At 39.4% G+C, this 27,650-nt stretch overlaps 1 protein-coding gene across 3 annotated transcripts in view; it reads right to left on the minus strand.

Annotated features, from left to right (window-relative positions):
* The window catches only part of LOC129190354 (inactive dipeptidyl peptidase 10-like), a 68,076-nt gene that overhangs the window by 26,034 nt on the left and 14,392 nt on the right, over positions 1 to 27,650 (minus strand). For 2 of the 3 annotated variants that reach the window (XM_054792987.1, XM_054792969.1), the window contains exons 2-7: positions 12,008 to 12,122; positions 11,824 to 11,919; positions 3,391 to 3,485; positions 1,868 to 1,942; positions 1,393 to 1,445; positions 1,241 to 1,322 (exon numbers count right to left, since the gene is read on the minus strand). In XM_054792987.1, coding sequence (XP_054648962.1) covers positions 1,241 to 1,322; positions 1,393 to 1,445; positions 1,868 to 1,942; positions 3,391 to 3,485; positions 11,824 to 11,919; positions 12,008 to 12,122 — 516 coding nt within the window. Of the gene's footprint in view, positions 1 to 1,240; positions 1,323 to 1,392; positions 1,446 to 1,867; positions 1,943 to 3,390; positions 3,486 to 11,823; positions 11,920 to 12,007; positions 12,123 to 19,067; positions 19,218 to 27,650 lie in introns of those variants that run through there. The other variant, XM_054792978.1, reaches the window with a different exon arrangement.

Here is a 27,650-nt window from a genome sequence, read left to right on the forward strand (position 1 = left end):
AAAAGACAAATAGAAAACAGGAAAAACAACGGCGAATTGGAAAAAACAAAGACAATACAGAAAAAACAATGACAAAATGGAAAAAGAATATGACTACATTTGTATATATTTTTTATTATTGATTCTCTTTGTATTTCCACATTTGTATATTTTTGTATTATTAATTCTCTTTGTATTTCCACATGTATTCCCTTTTAATTTTGGCACTCCTGTGATTCCATAGTTAAGCTGCTAATTTATCTGCTAATGCAAACACGACAGTCTCCATCTCCTCTCATCCAAAGCTTGCCAAGAAGACAGTTTTGTCTCAAGGTATGTTGACGTATTACGACTTGTGTGTAACTTACATATAACGTGTGTGAACAGGTGTCAACAATCGCATAACTTATTGCCCGCGGATGCGGGACGTATGAATCATACGTTGACATACGTCGAAAAGTTTTGTGCATGCACAAAATTTTTGGACGACTTATATGTACTACGACGTTTGCCGGCGTGCTTCCGCGTGCTCTTAACATATACAAAACTTACCCATAACTTATTCGACGTACGCCAGCGTATTAGCCAAATTTTTCATACGTTCGCGTAAGCTGGCTAAATCGTCAAGGTGTGACAGGCGTTGACCGTTGGGCATAAATTGTGAACACCGGCAACACGCTACGCATTCGTTGATATAAGTTGTCTATAAGTTAGAGAAACGCTCTATATACTGTAAGTTACTAATACATCATGTTTACGTCGACCTCGTTATGAATATGCTATGTATACGCCCAAAATTGAAAAAAAAAACTGTCGGCAGTTCAACGTATGCCATCAAAATGATCACGTCAGGCATGCGCTGCCTAAATCGTCAAGTTGTGACAGGGCCCTAACCACTACCCAAAACACTTATGCAAAAAAATATGTAAAATTTGCTTCAATGTGCATATTTTTGGACTAATAGTAGGCCGTATTGAACTACCAAACATGCGATGTGGCGAGGGGCGACTGTAATGGATGGATACTGAAAACACGTTGCGTCTGTATTAATTTTGTGTGCTTTACACAGGGTTTAAATGTTAAACAGTATCTGTACATGACAATAGCATTCAATGACTATGAGGGCTGGAACGGTTATAGGGCATGAGCGTCATTGGCTGTCAACGTATGTAATTTTGGGGCCTAATAACACATCGCCTGAAGCCACTCGTGGAGTCATACGAGTTGCCTTTCGGTGAACGTTTAATAAAGACGCTCTCACCAGTTGCTGTCCTTGTCGTCCCCAGGCTGCATGCTGCAGCACGGCGTTGTGGACCTCCGGGGGGTTCAGCTCCCAAACCTCCCTGTGACGCACGAGAAAATATGAAGCAACGCCATCGCCGACATGCGCGCCAGAAAAGGAGCACAACCTACCGTGTGTATATGTTGTAAACAATGTAGGAAGCCTGGTAGGAATATCTGTACATCTGTAATGAGGAATACGAATGAGGAATACACAAAGGTGACCCACATAGAGCAGAACATACAGTACTGTCAGACCCCCCCCGGAGAGAGTGAGTGTGGGGAGAGAATAACACCGGCTGAAGTGTAAGCCCAAGGACACACAAGCACACTGAGCAAACTGACAAACATATTAAAAAGGTACACAGCAGCAGAAGTAGAAAGCACATCAGAATCCCACCAACACAACACAAACACAACAAATCAGTGCACATCTGTTGAGCACAGGTGGTGGGATTGTATTCACAGCCAGTGTGTGTGTGCATCATGTCGTTCACGTCAATTCCAATGTTGTCACAAAGCCCAAAATGGGAACTCCAGACAACAAAGGGGAATAAAAATGCAAAGAAGATCCAACTGCCAGAGCTTCATTCATGACAGCGCCTACCTGTTTGACATCGTAAGCAAAGAGCGCATATTTAAGGTCTGCAGACAGCCAGTACCTTGCCACCTTGAACGCCACCTGACAAGAGAAAGCAGACGCATTAACACCTGGCCTGCTGATTTAGAAGTCGAGATTACCGATGCCGATATTGATGCATAAACGAATAAACAATGCTTGTGCAAAATAAGACAAAGACAAAATATGTGATAAAGCTTCTAGAAAAAGTGCCAAAATGTTGCGTCTGATTCTCCCTGAATAGATTCTCCCTTTTTTCTTAAAGAGTCTAACAATTTGCCATCCATCCATCTTCTTACGCTTATCCAAGGTCGAGTCGCAGGGGCAGAAACCTAAGCAGGGAAGCCCAGGCCTCCACCTCCCCAGCTACTTCGTCCAGCTCCTCCCGGCGGATCCTGAGGCGTTCCCAGGCAAATTGAGAGACATAGTCTCTCCAATGTGTCCTGGGTCTTCCCCGAGGCCTCCTACCGGTCGGGCGTGCCCTGAACACCTCCCCAGGGAGGCGTCCTGGAGTCACCTCAACTGGCTCCGCTAAATGCGGAGGAGCAGCGGTTCTACTCCGAGTTTCTGATCCTTCCCTTAGACCCCATGGTACTTAAACTCCTCCACTTGGGGCAGGATCTCACCTTCAAGCCAGAGATGGCACTCCACCCTTTTCCGGGCGAGAACCAGAGACTCGGACTTGGAAATGCTGATTCTCATCCCAGCCACTTCACGCACGGCTGAGAACCGATCCAATGAGTCCAAACCTCACTGGAAACGAGTCTGACCTATCACTGGCAATGCGTACCAAGCTCTGACACTGGTCATACAGGGAGCGAACCACCTGAATTAGGTGGTCCAAGAGTACTACCCACAGCATTCCTTGGGGAACACCATTGAATGCCTTCTCCAACTCCACAAAACACAAATAGACTGGTTAGGCAAACTCCGATGCACCCTTAAGGACTCTGCCGAGAGTGTAGAGTTGGTCCACAGTTCCACGACCAGGACGGAAACCACACTGTTCCTCTGGAATCCGAGATTCAACTATCTGGCGGACCCTCCTCTCCAGAACCCCTGATTAGACCTTACCAGGAAGGCTGAGGAGTGTGATCCCACCATAGCTGGAACACACCCTCCGGTCAACCTTCTTAAAAAGAGGGACCACCACCCCGGTCTGCCAATCCAGAGGCACGTGATGCTGCAGAGTCGTGTCAACCATGACACCACCGCAACATCCAACAACTAGAAAGTCAAAATGTCCCATTTTTCTTTTTGAGAAAAATACTCTTATATTAAGAAAGTATATCTAGCCAATTCTTACAAAGACATTTGTTGCCAGAAATTAGTCCTTTTTTATAATAACAAGCACAAAACCTCATTTTGATTATTCTTCAGCAACAGGTTAAGAATAAAACCGGCTTCATACACTTTCTAAAAATGTTAAAACGGACTCACACACAGAAAACATATCGAAAGATTTGCTGATTTCTTGTCAGAAAATTTTACTCATGCTGAAAGCAACTTACAAAGGTGGTATTGTTGAGAAGGACTTCCGTCTTGTTGAGGATGAAATCAAATGTGACAACGTGACCGTCTCGGTTTCTGTACGCCACCACTGAGTCTGAGAGGGACAAAAGGAAAATGGTGTGATTTGTGAAATAACACACACGTGTGTTATGGGTGTCCAGATTTTTTCCAATATTCGGTATTCCTCGCTACACTAAAACCAATCCAGTGTAGGTCGATAAATGGCTTTATGTTGTAGTTGACATAGTATATTGTTATTACTGTTAAACCATTTGGTTTATGTTTAGACTAAGCCAGGGGTGTCCAAACGAGGGCTGCATAGTGAAAAATGAAAGGATGCAACTTTGCCACTTTGATATTTTGTAAAGCAACACATGTTGATATGCTAAGAAGTTCTCTATATTCCAAGAAAATAATGCATCTCAACTTTGTCATATAGAGAAAAAAAATGTATTATTGGTATCAACTTCGCTCTTTTATTCCCATTTTTGCTGTTCAAATATTCAAATATTTCAACTTTCTTCTTAAATAATTTTTGTAAATTTTCTGGTAGAAGTTTTAACTTTATTCCCAGAATACTTTGACTTTATTCCCAGAATATTAGAACTTTTCCCCAACCTAATTATCCAAAAATTTCAACTTTATCTGGTTTTGTTTGCGTCTCGTAATATTTCAACTTAAAAATAATATATTTTTTTAATAATATATATTCCTCATAATATTACAATGCTATGCTTGTAAAATGACAACTTTCTCATCAGATGACAACTTTTTTTCTCTTAATGTTTTGACTTTATTCTCATAAAATTTAATCTGTTTTTTTCATGTCTGCTGTTTTTTTTTAAAACTATTTCTTCTTTTAAATTTTCTTCTTGTAATTATGACTTTATCTCCATAATATTTGGACTTTATTCCCATAATATTCTAATTTCCCAAACACAATTTTCCAAAAATTACATTTGTTTTTCATATTATTATGTCTTTTCTTTTCATAATTATACTCCATGCTACTAAAATGACATTTTTCCTCATAATATTACGAGTTTGTTCTCGTAAAATTGTAAATTGTAAAAAAAATGTTAAAATACAGCTGTTTGTCCATTTCTGCTGTTGTTGTTTTTTTCAATTTTCTTCTTGAAAATTTTCTTCTCGTCTCCAAAAATTTCAAATTTATTTCATTTTATTTGTTCCTCACAATATAATGACTTTTAAAAAAAATTACAATTTTTTCTTTAATATTTCAACTCTCTTTTTCCTCATATTACAAGTTTATTCTCGTAAAAAAAATGTTGTTGTTATGTTGTTGTTATGACTTTTTTTTCTTAATATTTCACTCTCCTAAAATGACATCTGTTTTTCTATTTCTATTTTTCTTTTTTAATTTTGACTTTATTTCCATAATATTGACATTATTCTTGTCGTATTATAACTTTTTCCGCAACCTGATTTGCCAAAAATTGACAACTTTATTTGTTGTTTGCATATTACAACTTTAAAAAACGTGTTTTTTCTATTCATATTTTTATATTTTAACTTTACGATACTAAAATGACATTATATTTCCTCATAATATTACGACATTATTCTCGTAAAATTACAATTTTTTCTATTTAGATTACAACATTTTTGTCTTAATATTTTCACTTCATTGTTGTAAAATTACTGCCCAAGTTTTTTTCTCCATTTTTGTAGTTTTCTTGTTCAATTATATTTTTAGAACGTGCCGCGGGCCGCATTTTTTTTTCCTTTGGACGCCCCTGTACCCAGCGGGATGACACAGTGATGGAAAATGGCAAATGCGCCAAATAAATTCATTTTCGATGGGAAAACTGCAGAAAATGCGGGAATTTTCTGAAAAGCCCTGATGGATAGCCAACGTGTCCTGAATGAGCTGAACATTTTGACGTTGGATTGGTTTGAATCGGTAGAGAAATGTGGCGTTCACACAATAAATGCCCAACTGATGCATCCAGTTCCCACCTGTGTGACTTTTTAACTGAACCCGGTTTGTGTTTATGATGTTTTATTTGTGTGTACCATCCCCTTAGGCGGTGTTGTGAGCACTGTGGCATAACGAGAATGTTGCGAGGCTGAGCTATTACAGCTTGATGACATTCAGCCTTTGATGAGCGCGAGCTTCAAGCGGCACACAATTGCAGCTGAAGTGTTCTGGATATGATTTGTTTCTTCCCGGAGGCTTTCTTCATGCTTTCTGAGGTGCTTCTAGGGGCCTCTTCGATTAGTCTGAGCGTCTATCGGAGATCCTGACTTTGATTTGTTTTGTGATGGTATCAAACTAGACGTAGACTACACCTTCCCGGGCCTCATCCCTCACTGCCACATGTCTACATTGCACTTACATGGCAGTCATCCATCTCAGCCAACAACAAACGGGACAGCCATTACTCGGAGCTAACTGTGTGTCTAAATCTTCATCACTTACACGTCACATTGATCCTTTTTTTTTTTTTTTTTAGACAGCCTGTCGATAGGATGATAAAACATCGTAGCGTTGTCTCTTCTAATAAGTGTGATGGAGGACTTTTGTGTGTCTTTTATGCACCAAAAGTGACTTCAAGTGCACATTTATGGATATAAAGAGATGGTGGTTATGCATGAACCACACCGGGCGTCATTTCTAATTCCATACACGGGCACCTCTACTTTAACTGACCCATTAAAAGCTACTTTTATACTATTTGACTTAAACCTTCATTTAGTTAGATGCATCTTTTGAAGTATTATCACAGTTAATTGGTTCCAGACCCCACCCTTGGTGAGTGACAAGCAGTTTGTGACCTTCTAAATACAGTTTTTAACATTATTAGAGCTCTCGAGACATGAAAAGAACACCTTTATAGTCAGCTTTACACACCTATTACCCAATACAGGAGACATAAAATAAGAAAATAAGACATAATATAGACTCACATGTTAGTTTTCTAACATGATTTCTTTGTTGCTTCTTGTATTTTTACTTCCGGGTCTCTTGCGGTGGCTAATGTACGACTACTGACACCGAGTGACCAGTGTGGAATACTACATATCATCACAATGTCTTTGAATGCGTCTTCTGAATGCATTATATTTGTATTTGACTTCATTTGTTCATTTTTATACTTAAAATGTGCTTAATCATGGATACTTTTTGACTAGTAATAGGCTGTATTCAACCACCAAACAGCAATGATTTATTCATTTATACACATAGAGCCCTCTAGACATGAAACAACACCCCTATAGTCACCCTTACACACCTATTACTTAATATAGTAGACACAATAAGAGAAAATGAGACATAAATAAGACATGAATAAGACACATGTGGCTATAAATGTGTTTCCTAGGGCAGCGGTCCCCAACCCCCGGGCCGTGGCCCAGTACCGGGCCGTGGGTCATTTGGTACCGGGCCGCACAGAAAAAAAATAATTTCCATTATTTCATTTTGTTTTTGTTTTATTTTGAAAAGTGTTCGCATTCTCTCTGTCACATCCTTCTCACTTGATGCATGTCCATTGTGCGCGTGCTTACTTTCTCTCGCCGCACAGACAGACTACTACTGTATTTTTACCATTTTTCTTTCACCTCATATTTGGTGTCAAATGCTGATACTATGTGGGAATGCATAAAGGTAAGTTTTGATGACTTATTGAGTGCTAATGTGTACATTTGTCTCAAGTTAATTCATGCTAACGATGTAATCATCTTTCTGGAAAAACTTGGCTGCAAAATAGGTCAAGCAAACTTCCATTTGATAAACAGTTCCTGTAGATTTACCCTTAAGCCAAATAGACAGATAGATACATAGACGTTTGTTGTCATCGCACACAACAAAAGTTGGTTCAGTGGCGCCACTTTTATTAGTTAATATCATGACATCACTACAATTAACAAAACGAAAAAAATTGCGTCAACCCAGAAGTACGTGGGCTTTCGGGACGCCGTCGTGGCGTTTTCGGGTGGCTGGTGGGCTTTGGTGTGTTGAGAGTCGATGTTTTTTCCTCTCGTCGCCAAGTGTTTGCTGAGCGTTAGCTAGCTAGCTAGCTTGCGCGCGAGGTGTCTGAGGCAGTAGGGAGGTTCCACATGATCAACGCCATGTTTGTTTACGACACGTGTTTACAGCATGTCGCATGTAAGAGAAAAGAAGCGCTTGATTTGCTCACCCACACCTACAGCACAGTACAGGTAACCTCACCTCACTGGAGCGTTTTTTTGTCATATTATAGGATTTATCGTATTGATATGGCACCATAAATCCCTGTATCGGGACGATATTTATCATGCATCATGCATCATATTACATATCATTCACAGAGTCTTCTGAATTCCTTATCTTTGTTTTTAGTTCATTTAGCCATTTTTAAAATGCTTCATTTACGCAAATAAATGTATATTTGTTTAAAAATGCCCATTTTTGGACTATTAATAGGCCGTATTCAACCACAAAACTGCGTGATTTATTAATTCATATATTTTCAATAAACCGTGATAGAGTGAGGTGGCAAAATTCGAAACGCAAAGTGGCGAGGTACAGTATAACCGTATATGGGGGAAAAAAATGTTCAATAAATAATTTTTTGTGCAAAATAACAAATTACTTCTAACAGGAAAAAAAATGGGATGGAACCTTTGCCTTAACAGGCAGCAGCTACCATTACACCACCAGTGGGTGGATTGTGCCATGTTATCCTCGGAAATAAGATGGCGAGCGGGGTGTGAAATCATTCGTCTCACCCCCGCCAGCGAATGCCAGAAATCCAAAAGTAATTTCTATGCCCAAATGTGTATTTTTGACACGGGTCGCTCCTCCCCCTCCAAACTCTCCTGCTAGCGCGACGTTGACCTTCTCCTCTGATTTTGGATCAACATTTGCAGTAAAAGTTGCAATTATTAGATTGGATTCAGCTCCAGAACCCTCCACCTTCTCTCTTCAACATGCCTCACACCCTTATTAAAAAGTATATAAAGTATAAAATGTATCGGGACTCACCACTAATGAATGACAATGCAATGCAATGGAATTGCAGTCGTGGTGTAGAAGTTAGATTCTCTTTTGCGTTTGACAGCAACTATGGTGCGTTTAACGAGTGCCGAGCAAAGTCAGGAAAAAGACATAGACGTGTAAAAATGGTGGTGTTTTTTAACAGCGGTACATTTTTGCTGTGCATTTGATGCTGCATCAGCACATACGATAAAACGATTACCATCTTAGGGTGAATGAGATGTGTTTTCTGTGAGAAAAGGGCCCTGTTTTGAAAAAATAATCTGTAAATTTGCAAGACCGTGAATGCTCAGTCGTGAATGTTCAGGGGATCCGGTGTATTTCAGCTTTAATGTGCTCAAACTGTGCGTGTTTATTACATTTCTTCCCCGTTTTGACCTCAATTGGCTTCGGCAGAGACTTAGCTATTCTTCCTGGGGTGCGCAGCAACTTCAACAATGCGACAGTGATATCATTAGCAACTTCAATTTGAACAGGACACAAAAAACACCATAAAAACAAACAAGGAAACACATTATTACCACAAAAACACAACAAGGACAGCTTTTCGTCGACTGATGATAATCATTTTAGCATTTGAACATCAGACACGGGGTGATGGCGCATGCGTCCAGTTTGAGAGGTCTGCCCATCTCTCTGGTGTGCTGATTTAAGAGGTGCATTAGCGCCAGCAAACGTGGCAAAAAGCCTTTAATTATAACAGTCACCACCAAAATAACCCCCAGCACATGAATTGTGTGTATCAATGAACGATGACACATATCAACACTGTTATCGTGTGTGCGTGCGTGTGTGTGTGGGTCGCACTCTGAATCATCCCGCTGTAACGTGACACTGTGAAGCCATCTGTGTTTTGGGCCTGCAGGTCAGCATGAGATGCCTGAAATGGTGTGTGTGTGTGTGTGTGTGTGTGTGTGTGTCTTCTCAGGGTCTTTATGGTACTGGAAAGATTTGTTATTTTATTTTTAGAAAGTCTTGAAAATGTACAAAGGTTTAAATCAGGGGTGTCCAAACTTTTTCCAGCGAGGGCCACATAGTGAAAAATGAAAGGATGCAACTTTGCCACTTTGATATTTAGTAAAGCAACACATGTAGATATGCTAAAAAGTCCTATTAATGACTTAAAAGTAAATATTTCAAGAAAAAAAAAGGCATCTCAGCTTTGCCATCTCGGTGAGAAAGCTATTAATATCAATTACGCCCTTTGCTCTTTTTTTTCTAATTTTTCATGTTTTTTTTTTCCAAATATTTCACCTTTCTTCTCAAATAGTGTTTGTAAATTTTCTTCTCGTAATATTATGTTTTTATTCCCATAATATTTGGAATTAATTTCCTTAATATTGGGACTTTTTCCCCAACATAATTTTCCAAAAATGACAACTTTGTTTTGTTTTCTTTATTTCTCATAATATTCTGATTTTAAAAAAAACAAACATGAATATTTCAACTCTATATTCACGTAAAAAAAAAAAATTCTTGTTAGAATACGACTTTTTTCTTTTAATATTTTGACTTTATTCTCATAAAATTACTGCTGTTTTTTTCATTTCTTATTATTTTTTAAATATTTCAATTTTGCCCTTTAAAACTTGTTTTTCTCTTTAGAATACGACTTTTTTCTTTTAATATTTTGACTTTATTCTCGTAAAATTACTGCTGTTTTTTAAATTTCTTATTATTTTTAAAATATTTCAACTTTGCCCTTTAAAATTTGTTCTTGTAATTATGACTTTATTCCCATAATATTTTTACTTTATTCTTATAACATAACTTTTTCCCCAACCTAATATTCAAAAAGTGAATTAAATTAGATGAAATCTTGTACCTCAATATTTTGACTTTATTCTTGTAAAATAACTGCAGATTTTTTTCATGTTTGCTGTTGTTTGTGGGGTTTTAGTTTTTTTGTTAAATTATATTTGTAGAATGGCCTTCGGGCCCCCAGGCTGCACTTTGGACATCTTTGATGATTTGTGATTATCATTTTCTTCCCAGTCCGAGTGTGCTGGCTTTTGGTCATCAAAATATGGTGAAGCTAATATCATTATAGTTGCACATTACTTACAGACACACAGGCTCCAAGGAAGAAGCGTATTAGAAAGTATTGTGGAACAAAAACTGTCCTGTATTCTCTGTATCATTCAATTAGTGTGCCTAATGTGAAGGAATTATTGCGGCCACTAGGTGTCGTCAAAAACCAACCACTACCCCCTCTTTAACTTAAAGGCAGCATATGTTCAACTATACTGTAATCCCTCGCTTATCGCAAAGTAGGATTCCTTATTTAGAAATGGAATTTTTTTGTACTTAGAGCATAGAAAATTTGTTTACGACCTTCTAAATGTGGTTTTTAACATCGTTAGAGCTCTCTAGACATAAAATAACACCCCTATAGTCACCTTTACACCCCTATTACCCAATATAGTAGACATAGTAGTAGGAGACATAGACATAGTAGGAGAAATTAAGACATGGAAGACATAAACAAGACTTGTGCTTGTGTGTGTTGCTATAAATGTGTTCCCTAGGGGAGCTGAGTGAGGGGCGGACGGGACGTGACGTGAGTAACAGCCAGCTGTCTTTTTATTAGGGATTATTGTGCCTGGTGTGAGATCATTCAAACCTGCAATAAAAGCCTGTTGTTCTGGCGGTCCGGTCTGGTGCTTGTGTGTCTTACCAAACATTACAGTAACATTACTGACACCTAGTGACCAGTGTAGAGTACTACATTTCATCAACGTCTTTGAATGTGTCTTCTGAATGCCTTATATTTGAATTTGACTTCATTTAGCCACTTTTATGCTTGAAAATGCTTCATTTAGTCCAAAAACACACAGCATTTGCTTAAATATGCACATTTTTGGACCAATAACAGGCTGTGTTCAACCATGAAACTGCATGATTTTTTCTTTAACTTTTGGAAATTATTTGGAAATAACACATAATCACAAGGTTAGCTTATTTTATTCGCCATTTTGAGGAAGCCATATTCTGTCACATGAAAACCCACTCCGAAATGGGACTTACGGAGTCAAGCACAAAACTGTATAGGACACATTTTAGCACATTTCAAGCGCGGTCTTCTTCTGTTGACATATCAGGAGGCGTCGCCCTCACCTTCTGTTTCGACTTCAAGACACTTGTTTTTTTCATTTTATGTTCCTATTCAAGGTTTTTGCTCCCATTATGTGCTTGGTGGGGTGGGGGAGTGAGGGGGCCCTTTTAAGAGTCGACTTTCACTTTGCGCTCATGCGCTGCAACCGTGCAGGAGGAAAATCCATCAGGGAAGCGGTGATAATGGAAAAAAAAAAAATCACTATACATAAATGCACAAAAAAAAAAAGGCTATTACGGGATTTGCCGCCTTTGCAAGCAGACTTGTCACGTTAGCGAGGCAGTTTAAATGCTGATTTTTCTCTCGTGTCCTCACCGCTGATCCATGTGGCTTCGGGGCTGTGCACGCTCAACTCAGACGAGTAGAGATCCTCCACAGTCAGCGGAGACCTGGTGCTGCCCGGGAGTTCGGCTACGGGAAGAGAGAAAAAGCATCACTGACAAAATACCAAACACAATAGACGTAATCTCGCATGATATCGCATCCTCGCCTGTCGTACCAGGCGTGAGGACCACCACAGACATGGTGATGAGCGAGCAGACGGCCACGATCACCAGAAGCGAGATGGCGATGCCCTTCCAGTTCCTCTGCGGGGGGCTGACATCCACGAACTCCTGCAGACACACACACACACATACCATGACGTTGTAACGTGTCAATGTTGGAGCTCATGTTGTTCTGCAACAACACAACATTGACAGAAATTGATGATACCACCTGCGGATATTTGCGATCCATGAGCCAGGTCTTTGCTCTAATGTTGCAAGAAGAATATCAGCAAAAATAGCCCATTTGAAGTGTTGTTTCACTGTGTTTACCGTGTTTTATTGCATTTAAAGTGTTTTAATTGTGTCTTACTGTGCTTACACGTCAACCTGAAATGAAATAGATAAATAGAATCTGACAAATATGCCCTAATTTCCGGTCTATAGAAAGCACCGGTATTTAAGCTGCACCCACTACATTTAAAGATAAAAACAGATTCCTTCATAAATAAACCGCACCGAGCGGTCTACAAGCTGCATGTTTCCAGCAACTCAAAAAGACTTTCAATTGGACAAGAGTAAACATTTTTAGAAGACACAAGCATCTCCTTATTTTGTGCCAGAAAGGAACACCAACCTGTCAAGTGCATCAGGCTCAGCAAATGTCTGACCTCCTTGTACATTTGGGATAGAGCTTCCATCCATCCATGTATTTTCTATGCCGCTTATCCTAATTAGGGTTGCGGGGGAATGCTGGAGCCCATCCCAGCTGACTTCGGGTACACCCTGGACTGGTCGCCAGCCAATCGCAGGGCACATATAGACAAACAACCATTCGTGATAGAGCTTCTCCTGCTAAATAATTGTGACTAGTGATGGACATTTCGGTTCTTTTTAGAGAGCCGGTTCTTTTGGCTCGGCTCTTGAAAAGAGTTGCCTCTTTCCGCTTCTAATTGTCTCCTCAGATTTTTTGGTTGTCTTAAATTAATTTACCAGCAAATTATCTGTATTGTGTGAAATTAATTACTAATTTAACAAAATACATGATATCAATTGTTTATTATTTAAAATTGATTTATTAATTAATTTATTTATTTATTTAAATGGAATAAAATATACCTCAACGAACAGCTACAAAAATATATGATAATATAATGTTATATTATTAAATACAACATAAGGCCCCATCTCAATAGACAAATCAGGTCAAAATAGGTCAAATCTCCTCATGCAAATTTCTCATAAATGAATCGGCTCTGAGAGCACCACAGCGTGTGTTTAACCCCGCCCCTCCCCCTGCTCAGTGTGGACACAGAGACGCCGCCACACATCTTGACCAATGATATTCACCTTAAACAGAAAAAAAAGAGCAGGGAAAAACTAATTGGCTCCCAAAGACGTGAGCCGGCTCCTGTTTCAAAACTCCTTAGAGCCGATTCGTTCGCGACCGACACATTACTAGTTGACCGGGAAGCTCGCTGGACATCGCGAATACATTGTTTGCAGCAGATTTGTCAATCGTTTGTTTCCGCTGTTGCAACGAGGACCCTAGCTTTAGCAATGTGATAGGACCCCGCTTTGTGTGTAGCCGGCACGCAGCTTCACACATTCCTCGAATTGGAGTTTTAAGGGGGCGAAAAAGATTTTTGGATTTTTTTGGAATGCCAGCCTCTCCACACAAAATCCTCAACCAACTGTAAACTGTAAAAGTCCTTGTGATCAAGGAAGATGTAGCAATTCCAACTGTGTTATTAATGTAAGGTATTTTTTATGACACCCTTATTTTTTTACACAACTGGACAGTATGTGGCAAACAGCACTCTTATTTTGAAGGCTGGAAGTGTGTTGCATGTGTGTTGAGAATGTCTGTGACGGTTAAGACGAGCCGGTAAAACACACGGCGGCGTAAACGCACTTATCCAGCCTGAGTCGCACACACACACAGCCGCACTAGCATGCTCCGCTAAACTGAGCTAACCCCGCTTGCTTCGCATTCACGCTCCGTGAGACGGCTTTTTCCACCAACGGTGTTTCAAGTCGCCATTGCGACATGTTGAGTTCGGCAGGGGGGGCGCGTTCGTGTTTGTGATGAGATTCCGCCACGGTTGAGCGATACCACCCTCACGCGAACGTTCCTTCTCCTCACGATGACAGCATTTCATTCACATTATGTCCGTTTTCGCAAGATTCCATGTTTAACAGTAAATTCCATTTGTATTATGAGGAGAATTTTAGTAGCATAAATCTGAAATATTAAAGAACAAGAAACTTTTGATGTTGTGATATTGTAAGAAACAACCTTTTGGAAAATTACGCCGCGGAACAAGTTAGAATGTTAGCAGAATAAAGTCATTATTACGCGAAGAACATGTGCAAGAAGAAAGTTGAAGAAGTTGGGAAATTTTTAAAAAACTGCTGTCATTTTATGAGAATCAAGTAAAAATATTAAGAGAAAAAAGTCGTATTGTAACAAGAAAAAAAAGTCGCAGTTTTACGAGAACTCGTTTTTTTTGGTTTTCACTTTCTACTGTTATTTTGCTATTTTGCACACTTGTATTTGTTTGCTTTTGACACGTAACACACGGGAGGCGACAAACGACCGCGATTGGCGAAATTCATCGCCATTACGTACGAAACCATCGTGACCAGCTGCACAGGTGAGCGACGCATTCACATCCAGAGCCAATTGTACGAGTCTCCCACGGTTTGATTGGCTGTTATGTGGAGAGAATTTCGGGGTATCAACGTGGCTCAGAGGAGGAAAAGCGGCCGGCGTAAATCGAGGACTCTTGCTAGTACCGGGTCTTGCTAGTATTGAAGATAAACTTACATAAATGGCCGTGTAAATTGATGTAAACCTACCAGACATGTTTACTCTGGCGCCAACGAGTTACCAAGCCGCTGCTTTTTCCTTTATATCTCCATATTCTTTTTTTTAGAAATGTCAACTAGCTCTGGGAAATCTGACACTGCAAGTATAGCGTAATGATTAGCATCCAGTCCGCTCATTTGTCGATCAATGAAACTCCCGCTGATTGGTCCTCGTCTGGGCGACAGCGACGAAAAGCTGAAAAACGTTCAACTTTCTGGGATCGCGTCACAAGACACGCGTCGCATGACAGGCACGAGCAGAAACTTTCACACGGACGAATTTCGCCAGGTGTCGCTTGGCTGGATGGTGACACGCGATAATCGCCCAATTATTATTAGAATAACATAAATTAAGTTGTAGTATTATATAATAAACAAAACAAAACAGAGTTGTTATTTTTGGAAAATTAGGTTAGGGAAAAAGTTCTGATATTGTGGGAATAAAGTCAAAATATTACGAAAAGAAAAGTTACAAAGATAATTTGAGAAGATGGTTGATCCATCCATTCTCTACGCCGCTTCTCCTCACTAGGGTCGCGGGTATGCTGGAGCCTATCCCAGCTGACTTCGGGCGACAGGCCGGGTACACCCTGGACTGGTCGCCAGCCAATAGCAGGGCACATATAGACAAACAACCATTCACACTCACATTCATACCTATGGGCAATTTAGAGTCACCAATTAAGCTAACATGCATGTTTTTGGAATGTGGGAGGAAACCGGAGTACCCGGAGAAAACTCATGCAAACTCCACATAGAGACGCCCAACGGAGATTCGACCCGAGGTCTTCCCGATCTCTTGACTGTGTGGCCAACATGCTAACCACTAGGCCACCGTGCGGCCCAGAAGAAGGTTGATATACTGTAATATAGGACAGCACACATCCATAACACTCATTCTTCACACACAGACGCTACAGGAGTTTGAAGTCCAGGACCACAAGACTGGCGAACAGCTTTTACCCACAGGCCATCAGGCTTCTCAACGAAGCACTCATAACACTGAACATATTATTGTTGCTTTTAATTTATTGGTATTAATGTTTCTTCTGTTCTTATTCATTTTCTTGTGTTTTCTTTCTTTTTTTTAGGGAAAATGAACAGAATAAGAATTTCGTTGCGTAGTGTAACTACCTGTTTTACTGTGCATATGACAATAAAACTCTTGAATCTTGAATGACATTTTTTTTAAAAAGCAAAAATGAGGAAAAAAAGAGCCAAGCCTAACAATAGGCTTTTTGACCTACATCACAAATTTGAGACACCCCTTGTTAGAACATTTTTGCCCACCTAATTTTCCATTATTATAATTTGTTATATATGTTATATTTCCTCATAATATTGCGATGTTATTGTCGTAAAATTATGACGTCTTCTCGTTAGTTTGCAACTTTTTCCTCTAAATATTTTGACTTTGTTCTTGTAAAATTATTGTTGATTTTGGGTGTTTTTTTACTTTTTGTGGTAAATGATATTTTTAGAATGTGCCGCAGGCCTATAAAAAAAAAAAAAAAAAAATCCCCGGGCCGCACTTTGGACACCCCTGCTGTAAACCCAAGTCACAAACATCATCAAAATGGAGACATCAGGCTGCTTCTGTTACGGCTGGGGGCAAAATTGCATTTCTCATCTTTATTGTCCAAATTGCGACTAAAAAAAGTCAGCGATTCAATGCATATCCACACACTAAAAGTCCTCATTGCGTTTGTGGGCGCTAGTTGCATGAAAAACCTTGAGAAAAAAAAAGTCAGTTGCGCCCTGCGTGCCCTGAATTCCATTACAGAAATGTGCTTTTCTATACTTGTTTGCTATTATTTTATGATGAACTGAAAAAACCTTCCTTTTGGCTTAAGTTTTCAATTTCAATGTGTTGCCTTGACTTCGGCTGTATTGTCGTTTGGATAATTTAATATTTGGAACGTGTAATACCAAACTGGATGTGTAGCTACATGAATTGTGGAAGTTTTTCCATGGTGCAGTTTATGGTAGTTTAAGATTCTGAGCCCAAAATCCAGCAGGCGGCTCGTTATGCATTTTTTCTTCTTTTATTTTTTGCAGCATTTGCAGTCATTCACATGCAATTTCTGAGGGATTCAAATGAGCCAATGAGGCGCGGCATATGCTTGCAGACAATCATGTGCATCATCTGTATCACACATACGAGCGGCGAGGTGGAAACTTCCTAATGAACGAGGCAGACTCTCTCTCACACACACACACACACACACACACACACACACACACACACACACACACACACAGCAGAGCCGTTCTTTACACACCACTGAGCCAATGGGCCGCTCACTGACCATTAGTTCAAAGTCTATGATTTGATTTTCAGTGTGCGTAAGTGCATGAACGCATCTCCGAGATACACTTCTCTGCTGTCCATCGCACTCACTTGAGCTGACAGCAAAGCCAGTTCACGTCTACGTGAAAGACACATCTGGCAGCCTACAAAGAAGACAACTGATTGAAGCTGTCGATGTCAAAAGCCTCAATTGAATTAATCGACGACGAAGGGTGTGACGTTTCCTGAACAAGCATGACATGCAAACGGTCCCCAAAAGAGCCAAACAGTAAGTAGGTGCAGGGTTTCCCTAAAGTTACACAAAATAAAATAATTTTTTTTAATATTAATAAATATAAAAAATTTTATTTTTTAAAATATTACAATTAAAAATAAATAATATAAATATACACATATAATCTACAGTACATATTTTGTACAAAAAAAGGTTCATTTGAATTTACAATTGCCGAATAAATGAGTAACAAATAATAATATTAAATAAATTATTTTAAAATATTGTTTAATTAATTAAAAAAATTATGTTTAAAAAAAGTATTAATTGAATAATAACAACTCTGTGTAAAAACATATATATATATGTACACACATATAATAGATACATTATACAAAAAAGTTTAATTTAATTTAGAATTGAGGAATAAATAAATACATTAAATAATAAAATATTTTTAAAACAATGTCAAATGGAATAAAAATTTAAATAAAAAAAATATATATCATATAAATATACACATATAATACAAAAAGAGTTTTATTTACTTTATAATTGATTAATAAATAAATGCATGGATAATGACTTCTTTAAAAACAAAAAATGAAACAAAAATGAAATAAAAAAATGAAATGAAATACTGTACATCACATAAATATGCACATATTATACATGTACATTATAAAAAAAAGTTCAATTTAATTTATAATTGATTAATAAACAATTATATATTAAAATAATGAATTCCTTATAAACAAAAATTAAATCATAAAAAATGTAACCAATAAAAAAACACATCAGAATATGGGTATACACATATTTGCATACATTACGCAAAGAAGTTGCATTTAATTAATCAATTAATTATTAAAAGTAAATAACAAAAAAATGTAAATGCGATAAATATTATAAACAATAATATAAACTTTACACCAAAAAAGTTTAATTTCGTTTGTAATTAATCAAATCATTAATAATACATGAAATAGTGAATTATTGTAAAACTAATCATGACAATTAAATACTTGTTAAAGTAATACACAATATATTCAGTAAAACAATATGCATACAAATATATTAAAATGTATAGTTTATATTCATATTCATTTATATGACATCATGCATTTATATGATATATGCAGTATAAAATAAGAACATTTGTATAATGTCTGCATTTTATGTTCTCCAGACACAACAACCCACGTCCCACGTTTCCCTGGAGCATCCCTGCATCACAATCCTCCAATTGATCCAACAAACCCCAACTCTGATGCTCATTTCCAACAGGTCACCGAGGCAATACAAATAAGTTGACTCGGAAAGACGTGCAGATGTGCAGCCGGCCTGTTCCATGCTGCACCACGCATTTGCACCGTCCATCCGTCCCACCTTGTGTAGTCAAGCAACAACATTCTTCTCATGTCCCCTTTGTGCAGCCACCATCCTCCTGATCGTGACTTAATGTGCAATAATGTTACGTAACACGTCATTACACACATTGTCACACCTGTTCACGTCACACACTCACAGAGGATGTTCGCTCAACAACATCGAAGCAGATGTTGAACCTCCACAGCCACAATGTGGACCTTAATTGGTCCACAAAGGGAGGGAAAACAGCACAAGCTATAGCCCCTCGGATCAGTTGCGGCAGTTGAACTACTGAATGTGTGTCTACCTCATCCTGCTGAGACTCTTTGGCTTTCTTCTTGCTCGGATCCTTGGAGGCTGTCATCGCACCGAGTCCTCCTTAGCCGGAATCCTGCAGCCGCTCGGGTAATAACATCCGAACCTGGCTGCGAGGCGATTTATGGGCGGCGTCAAAGCACCTGCTATACTGGCGAGTAGCGTTTCCTGAGCTGGCTACCAAAATAAAGGTCGCTACGGAAATATAATCATACAAAACAAACAAGCTATAAATAGTCATAACTTTTCAACCATATTGACAATTAGTGTCTTCTATTTAACTTTCATATTTTACAAACAAAACAGGGAGCTCAAATGTAGCTTAATTAAATATGGTGGTGCCGTGGTTGACGTCATTAATCCGTTCCAGAAGGTCCGACTCAAACCAAAACAGACTCTAACCAAAGCAAGTTTTCCCATAGAAAATATTGTTAAACCAATTTATCTGTTCCAGACAACAACAAATGTTAACACAAAACACCTTTTACAGACAATAATTATAGTTTTACATGCAGAAAATGATGCAAAAATAAATGCAAGTCACAAATTAATGGACAACTGAACATTTAACATCACTTTTACCTCGTTTTGTTGGTAAAAAAAAAAAAACACAAAAACCATAAATGAACAAAATAAACACATTATTCTGATGCAACCGCAATTTGCAAAAATGTAAAAAAAAAAATATCAAACTAAATGTCAACATTCTAGGACAAATAAACATGTACCTTACTGTTTAATATAGAAAATGGAACAAAAACAACCGCTGGCGGCAGCGACGTCGCTAAAGTGCGCAGGCGAAGTGGTGATTTGTGCTATGTTTGACTGCGGGATTGATAGAACCGGAGTAGTATGCATCGCAGCCGATGACGGAGCCACTCCCGTCACATTTCCATACCTCTGAAATGACAATGATCTTCTTTTTAAGCTGTAAAATTCAGACATCTTGCACCCTTGTCTCCGTGTGGTCGCCTTTCTTGTGTATTGTGAGATTTCGTCTTGGCCGCATGATCCACAATGGCGGCGTAAACAAACCGGACGGTATTTTGGAAGCTGAACAGTAAGCCAAGGCAAAATTTAAGCAAAAACGTTGGTTGTTAACCAAAAAACGCTCTAACCAGGGCGGACGTTAACCGAGGTACCACTGTATAATATAGGGGAGTATATAGTATATACAGTATTTGTAGTGTTTTCAAGACATTTCTATACATTCTATAAAGCGGGGGGGTCCAAACCTTTTCCATAAAGGGCCACATACTGAAAAAGAAAGGATGCAAGGGCCATTTTGATATTTTCTATTATTAGTGGGGTGTCATGAGACAAGCGGATGTACGAGATTGGGTCCCCAGGAACGAGATGATATGAGAGTTGAACATGACTTTTTTTTAAAAGTACAATGGAAAAATATGAAAAATATATGACAATATATTGCAGTCTACTAATTTACTAATTTAATCTCGACTACGTTACACTTATCTGCACTTTGTGTGTGTGCTAGCGGCCCCGCCTCCACCCACCGAGACAAAGAGACTGTGTGACTGACAAAAGGGCTCACGCCGTTCATGCCGTTGTTTTATGGAATAAACGAGCCAAGGTGCGGAAACCAATGCACAGAGTGAACTCTCTTCCTGCTTGTTTGGAGGCTAGAGATGAGGAAAACAGACACGCATGCGCATGGCAATAAACTGAGGCCAGCAAAATGATCAAGTTCATTTTCATTCATCCATCCATCCATTTTCTATGCCGCTTCTCCTTCATTTTCATTCATTGTGTGATTCATTTATTGATTATCGTCCCAGGCCTAGCGTACACAAGGCATTTTTTTTCTGAACAAGGAATCTTGTCATGTTTTAATCTCGCGAGATCTTGTGACACGAGACTTCGCTGTTGTTTTTTTTCCCATTTTTGTTGTTGTTTTTTGAAATTTTCCAAATATTCAAACTTTCTCCTCATATAATCGTCGTACCTTTTCAACTCGTAGTATTATGACTGTATTCGCATAATATTTTGACTTAATTTTTGTAATATTCTAACTTTTCCCTAATCTAATTTTCCCAAAATGACATTATTTTTTGTTTATTTCTTGTAATATTACAACTTAACTTAAATTTTTTTTTACAAGTTTATTATTATCTAATTTTTAAAATATTTTTCTTTAATATTTCAGCTCTTACAAAACTTACTCAAATTATGTTATTTTTCATCATAATATTACAAGTTGAATCTCTTGAAATTGCAACCTTTTTCCTCTTAATATTTTGACTTTATTTTCATAAAATCACTGCTGTTTTTTTTCCATTTCTGCTGTTGTTCAACTTTCAATTTAAACTTTCTTTTGTACATTTTCTTCTTGTAATTATGACTTTTTTCCAATGTATCTGTCACATTATAATTTTCCACAAACTAATTTTCAAAAAATTACGACTTTATTTGTTGTTTAGTTTGTTTTTCATAATATTATGACTTTAAAAAATTTATCTTTCTTTAATATTTCAACTTTATGCTACTAAAATGACATTGTTGTTCCTCATAATATGAACTTGATGACTTGATGAATTGATTCTCCTGTGTCGTTTTTAAATAGGTAATGTTCCCTTGGGTCGTGACAGTAAGGGGCCTGTCACACCTTGACGATTTAGCCAGCTTACACCAACGTATGAAAATTTTGGCCAATATGCTGGCGCACGTCGAATAAGTTATGGGTAAGTTTTGTATATGTTAACAGCACGCGAAAGCACGCCGGCATACGTCGTACGTCTAAGTCGTCCAAAAATTTTGTGCCTGCATAAAACTTTTCGACGTATGTCAACGTATGATTGATACGTCCCGCATCCGCGGGCAATAAGTTATGCGATCGTTGACGCCCGTTCACACACGTTATTTGTAAGTTACATACAAGTCGTAATACGTCAACATACCTTGAGACAGAACTGTCTTCTTGGCAAGCTTTGGCTGAGAGGAGATGGAGACTGTCGTGTTTGCATTAGCAGATAAGTTAGCAGCTTGACTATGGAATCACAGGAGTGATTCCATAGTCAAGCTGCTGACTATGGAATCACAGGAGTAACTTATCTGCGACCCAAAGCTCGTGACCATAGGTGAAGGAGGGAACATAGATCGAACGGTAAATTGAGAGCTTTGCCTACCGGCTCAGCTTTCTCTTTACCACGACGGTCCGGTACTGCGACCGCATTACTGCAGACGCTGCGCCGATCCGCCTATCAACCTCACGCTCCAACCTTCCCTCACTCATGAACAAGACCCCGAGATACTTGAACTCCTCCACCTGGGGCAGGACCTCATTCCTAACCCGGAGGGAGCAATCCTCCCTTTTCTGACTGAGAACCATGGCCTCGGATTTGGAGGTGCTGAGTCTCATCCCAGAAGCTTCACACTCAGATGCAAACCGTCCCAGTAAACGCTGCAGGTCACAGCTCGATGAGGCCATCAGGACCACATCATCTGCAAATAGCAGAGATGAGATCCTAAGGCCCCCGAACTGGACTCCCTCGACACCTTGGCTGTGCCTAGAAATTCTGTCCATGAAAATTATAAACAGAATCGGTGTCAAAGGGCAGCCTTGGCGGAGGCCAACGTTCACCGGAAACAGGCTTGACTTACTGCTGGCAATGCGAACCAGGCTCCTGCTCCGGTCGTACAAGGACTGAATGGCACGTAGTAGCGCGCCACCAATCCCATACACCCATCACAGGACACCACGAGGGACACGGTCAAATGCTTTTTCCAGGTCTACAAAACACATGTAGACCGGTCTGCCAATCCAGAGGTACTGTTCCCGACTTCCACGCAATGTTGAAGAGACGTGTCAGCCAAGACAGTCCCTCAACATCCAGAGCCTTGAGGAATTCAAGGCGAAACTCGTCCACCCCCGGAGCTTTGCCACTGGGGAGTGTTTTGACTACCCCAGATACCTCAGCCACGGTGATGGAACTGTCCGCGTTCATGTCCTCAGCCTCTGCTTCCTCTATGGAAGGTATGTCAGTGGGATTGAGAAGGGCCTCGAAGTATTCCTTCCACCGCCCAACTATATCCTCAGTCGAGGTCATCAGGTCCCCGTCCCCACTGTAAACAGTGTGGACCGGGCACTGCTTCCCCTTTCTGAGGCGCCGGACAGTTTGACAGAACCTCTTCGAGGCCGACTGAAAGTCGTTTTCCATGGCCTCACCGAACTCCTCCCACACCCAAGTTTTTGCATCGACCACCGCCGAAGCCGCGTGCCGCTTGGCCTGCCAGTACCTGTCAGCTGCTTCAGGAGTCCCACAAGCCATCCATGCTCGATAGGACTCCTTCTTCAGCTTGATGGCAGCCCTGACCTCTGGTATCCACCATCGGGTTCGGGGTTTGCCGCCACGACTGGCACCGACCACCTTGCGGCCGCAGCTCCGATTGGCTGCCTCAGCAATGTAGGCACGGAATAGAGCCCATTCGGACTCAATATCCTCGTCCTCCCCCGGGATGCAGGCAAAGCTCTGCCGGAGGTGAGAGCTGAAGACTCGACGGACAGGTGACTCTGCCAAACGTTCCCAGCACACCCTCACTACACGTTTGGGTCTCCCGGGTTTGTCCGGCATCCTCCCCCGCCATCTAATCCAACTCATCACCAGGTGGTGATCAGTTGACAGCTCAGCCCCTCTCTTTACCCGTGTGTCCAGAACATGCGGACGCAGGTCTGATGATACGACTACAAAGTCGATCATAGACCTGCGGCCTAGGGTGTCCTGGTGCCATGTGCACTTATGGACATCCTTATGTTGGAACATGGTGTTTGTGATGGACAAACTGTGGTTCGCACAGAAGTCCAACAACATCACACCGCACGGGTTCAGATCGGGGAGGCCGTTCCTCCCGAACACACCCCTCCAGGTCACACTGTCATTGCCCACATGGGCGTTGAAGTCTCCCAGCAAAACGACGGAGTCACCAGTTGGGATGCTCTCCAGCACCCCACTGATGGACTCCAGGAAGGCTGGGTACTCTGAACTGCCGTTCGGCGCGTATGCATAAACGACAGTCAGGACCCTTTCCCCAACCCGGAGGCGTAGGGAAAGGGGACCCTCTCGTTCACCGGGGATGACTCCAACACGGAGGCACCGAGCCGGGGGACTATTAATAAGCCCACACCAGCTCGCCGCCTCTCCCCTGCAGCAACTCCAGAGTAGAACAAGGTCCAGTCCCTCTCGAGGAGTTTGGATCCAGAACCCAAACTGTGGGTAGAGGTGGGATACCGGGGCCTCACCCTGGAGCCAGGCCTGGGGGAGGGGCTCACAGGCGAGCGCCTGGTGGTCGGGCTCTCACCCGTGGGGCCCGGCCAGCCTCAGCTCGAACAAGCCACACGGGATCTCCTCCCCGTAGACCCACCACCTGCGGGGGCAAGCATAAGGGTCCGGTGCATTGCGCTTTGGGCGGCGGTCGAGGGCGGGCGCCTAGGCGACCTGGTCTTCGGCGGCCAAATCTGGTTCTTGGGACATGGAATGTTACTTCGCTGGCGGGGAAGGAGCCCGAACTTGTGAGAGAGGTTGAGAAAACAAATATATATTATATATATTATAATATAATATAATTTAAATGTCATACTCAAATGAGAAAAAAGTCATATTAAAAGAATGAAAAAATAAATTTGTAATATGAGAAAAAATAATATAATTTTAGTAGCATACTGTAGAGTTGAAATATTAAAGAAAAAATGCATCATTTTTTTATGTTGTAATATTACAAGAAACAAATAAAACAAAGAATAAAGTTGTAATTTTTTGAAAATTTGTTTGGGGAAAACAATATTATTGGAATAAAGTCAAAATAAAAGAAGAAAATAAAAGAAAAAATATATATGGAAGAAAATTCATGAGGATTATTTAAGAAGAAAGCAGAAATATTTTGAAAAATTAAAAAAACAACACAAGCAAAAGTGGGAAAAAAGCAAAGAGCGAAGTTGATGTGAGTCATTGGCTTTTTCACCTACGTCACAAAGCTGAGATGCAGTTTTTAAAAAAAAAAAAAAAACTTCTGAACATATCTACATGTGCATCCTTTCATTTTTCACTGTGGACCTTGCCGGAAAAAGTTTGGACACCCGTGGATTAGTTGGATTGGCATTATTCATTCATTCACTTTATATGCCGTTTAATCCTCATATTAACAAATTAACAGTGAAAAAGGAAGTACCGCTGCGGTTTTATTCCTGAGCTCGTGAACCACGGCTGGGAATTGACTTGGCTCCAGCAGCCATTTGTACCTGAGAGGGGGCCTCCTGTTTGTCATTCAGGGATTAAAAGTGGTGGAATAATTTGCAGTATTGTGGCGGGGCGTATCAGCGGGGAGCCACTTAGCATGAAATCCCCTCACAGAGACCCTGTCGACGAGACAATCCCGCAGATCAACAGCCAGATGGCCTTAGCTGCTGAGACTGGATGCCGAGTGATGGTGATACAGAGGAAGCCCGCACACACTTTCAATAAAACCAGGAAGGAAAAGGCAGAAATGAATTCATTTGTAACTGCATTACTGCAAAAAGATTCCATGGTGCTTTTCTTTGACTCAATCCATTCCTTTTAGGTCCTGATGGATCGTCACATCACCACGAATCTCTCCTCTGCCGAGTCGCTCTCACCTGTCTGCTGCACTATTCATTGCCAACGTCTCACAATTGAATTTGCGTCAGTGACGGGGGGAGGAGATGGGAGATAGTAGATGCAAAAGCAAGGTTGCTTTATCTGGAAAGGCTCAACTAGAGCATATCAGGAGAGGGAGGATAAATGAGGAAGGAAAATGGTCACCAGTCAAAGAGAGTGGAGATGGATGAGGAGAAGCTAACGATGGAGCAAGTCAAGATTTGACTCGGGAGTAATGATAAGTATGCTGGTAAACCTTACTCCCCAGCACCTTAAGAGCCGCGCCAGACAACAATTTGACACCTCAGGCTTTTAGCTTGTTGCCTCGGGCCCGAGTCTAGGGCTGGGGCAGGGGTGTCCAAACTTTTTCCAGCGGGGGCCACATAGTGAAAAATGCCACTTCGATATTTTGTAAAGCAACACATGCTTTTCACCATTTTTGCTGTTGTGTTTCTTTTTTTAAAACTTTCCAAATATTGGAAGTGTGGAATTATATTGGAATTTCTTCTCGTAATATTATGACTTTATTCCTATAATATTTTGACTTTATTCTCATAACAGTATCATTTTTTTCCCCAACCAAATTTTCCAAAAATGACAACTTTGTTTGGTTTGGTTTGTTTCTCATAATATTACAACTTTAAAAAAAATATATCTTTTTATAATATTTCAACTTTATTCGACTAAAATGACGTTATGGTTTCTCATAATATTACACTATTCTCATAAAATTAGGACTTTTTCACGTTAGATTACAGATTTTTTTTCTCAGTATTTGGACTTCATTCTCATTAAATTACAGTACATCTGTTTTGGGGGTTTTTTGCATTTCAAATCTGTTTTTTCCCCCCAACTATTTCAACTTTCTTCTTGTAAATGTTCTTGTCGTAAATATGACTTTACAGTATTCCCGTAATATTTTGACTGTATTCTGGTAACATTCTAACTGTTCCCCCAAGCAAATTTTCCAAAAATGACAACTTTATGTTATTTTGCTTGTTTCTCATAATATTACAACTTAAAAACAAAAATGTCTTTGTAATATTTCAACTTTATGCTACTAAAATGACGTTATTATTCCTCATACTTTTGCGCCATTATTCTCATAAAATTATGAGTTTTTCTTGTTAGACTACAGCATTTTTCTCTCAATATTTTGACTTTATCTTCAATAAATTACAGCTGGGTTTTTTTTTCCATTTCTCATGTTATTTTCAACTATTTCAACATTCTTCTTGTACATTTTCTTGTCATAATTATGACTGTATTCTCATAATATTATGATTTTTTTCTAGTAACATCAAAACTTTTTCCGCAACCTCATTTTCCAAAAACGTACAGCTCGATTTTGTTTTGTTTGTGCTACACAATATTACAACTAGAACACATTTTCAAATAACAATTTTTTTCTTTAATATTTCAACGCTGTGCTACTAAAATGATTATTTTTCCTCATAATATTACAAGTTTATTGTCTTAAAACTGAGACTTTTTTTCCTCATTAGAATACAACTTTTTTTTCTTTATATTTTGGCTTCATTCTCCTAAAATTCCAACTGTTTTTTTTTAATGTCATCTTTTTCTTGTAAATTTTTTTCTCGTAATTATGACTTTACTCCCATAATATTTTGACTTTATTTTCGTAACATTATCTCTTTTTCCCAACCTTATTTTCCAAAAAATTCAACTTCATTTGTTTTTTTGTTTGTTTTTCATAATATTAAGTTATTATATTAAGTAAAACATCTTTCTTTACGTAATATTTCAACTTTATGCTACTAAAATGAGGTTATTTTTCCTCATAATATTACAACATTATTCTGGTAAAATTTGTTTTTCTCTTTAGATTACAATTTTTTTCGCTTTTAATATTTTGATTTTATTCTGCTACACTGCTGATTTTTCCATTTTTGCTGTTATTTGTTTGATTTAATTTTCTTGTTAAA

The sequence above is a fragment of the Dunckerocampus dactyliophorus genome, chromosome 1, assembly GCF_027744805.1.
Source record: "Dunckerocampus dactyliophorus isolate RoL2022-P2 chromosome 1, RoL_Ddac_1.1, whole genome shotgun sequence".
Classification (NCBI taxonomy): Eukaryota; Metazoa; Chordata; class Actinopteri; order Syngnathiformes; family Syngnathidae; genus Dunckerocampus; species Dunckerocampus dactyliophorus.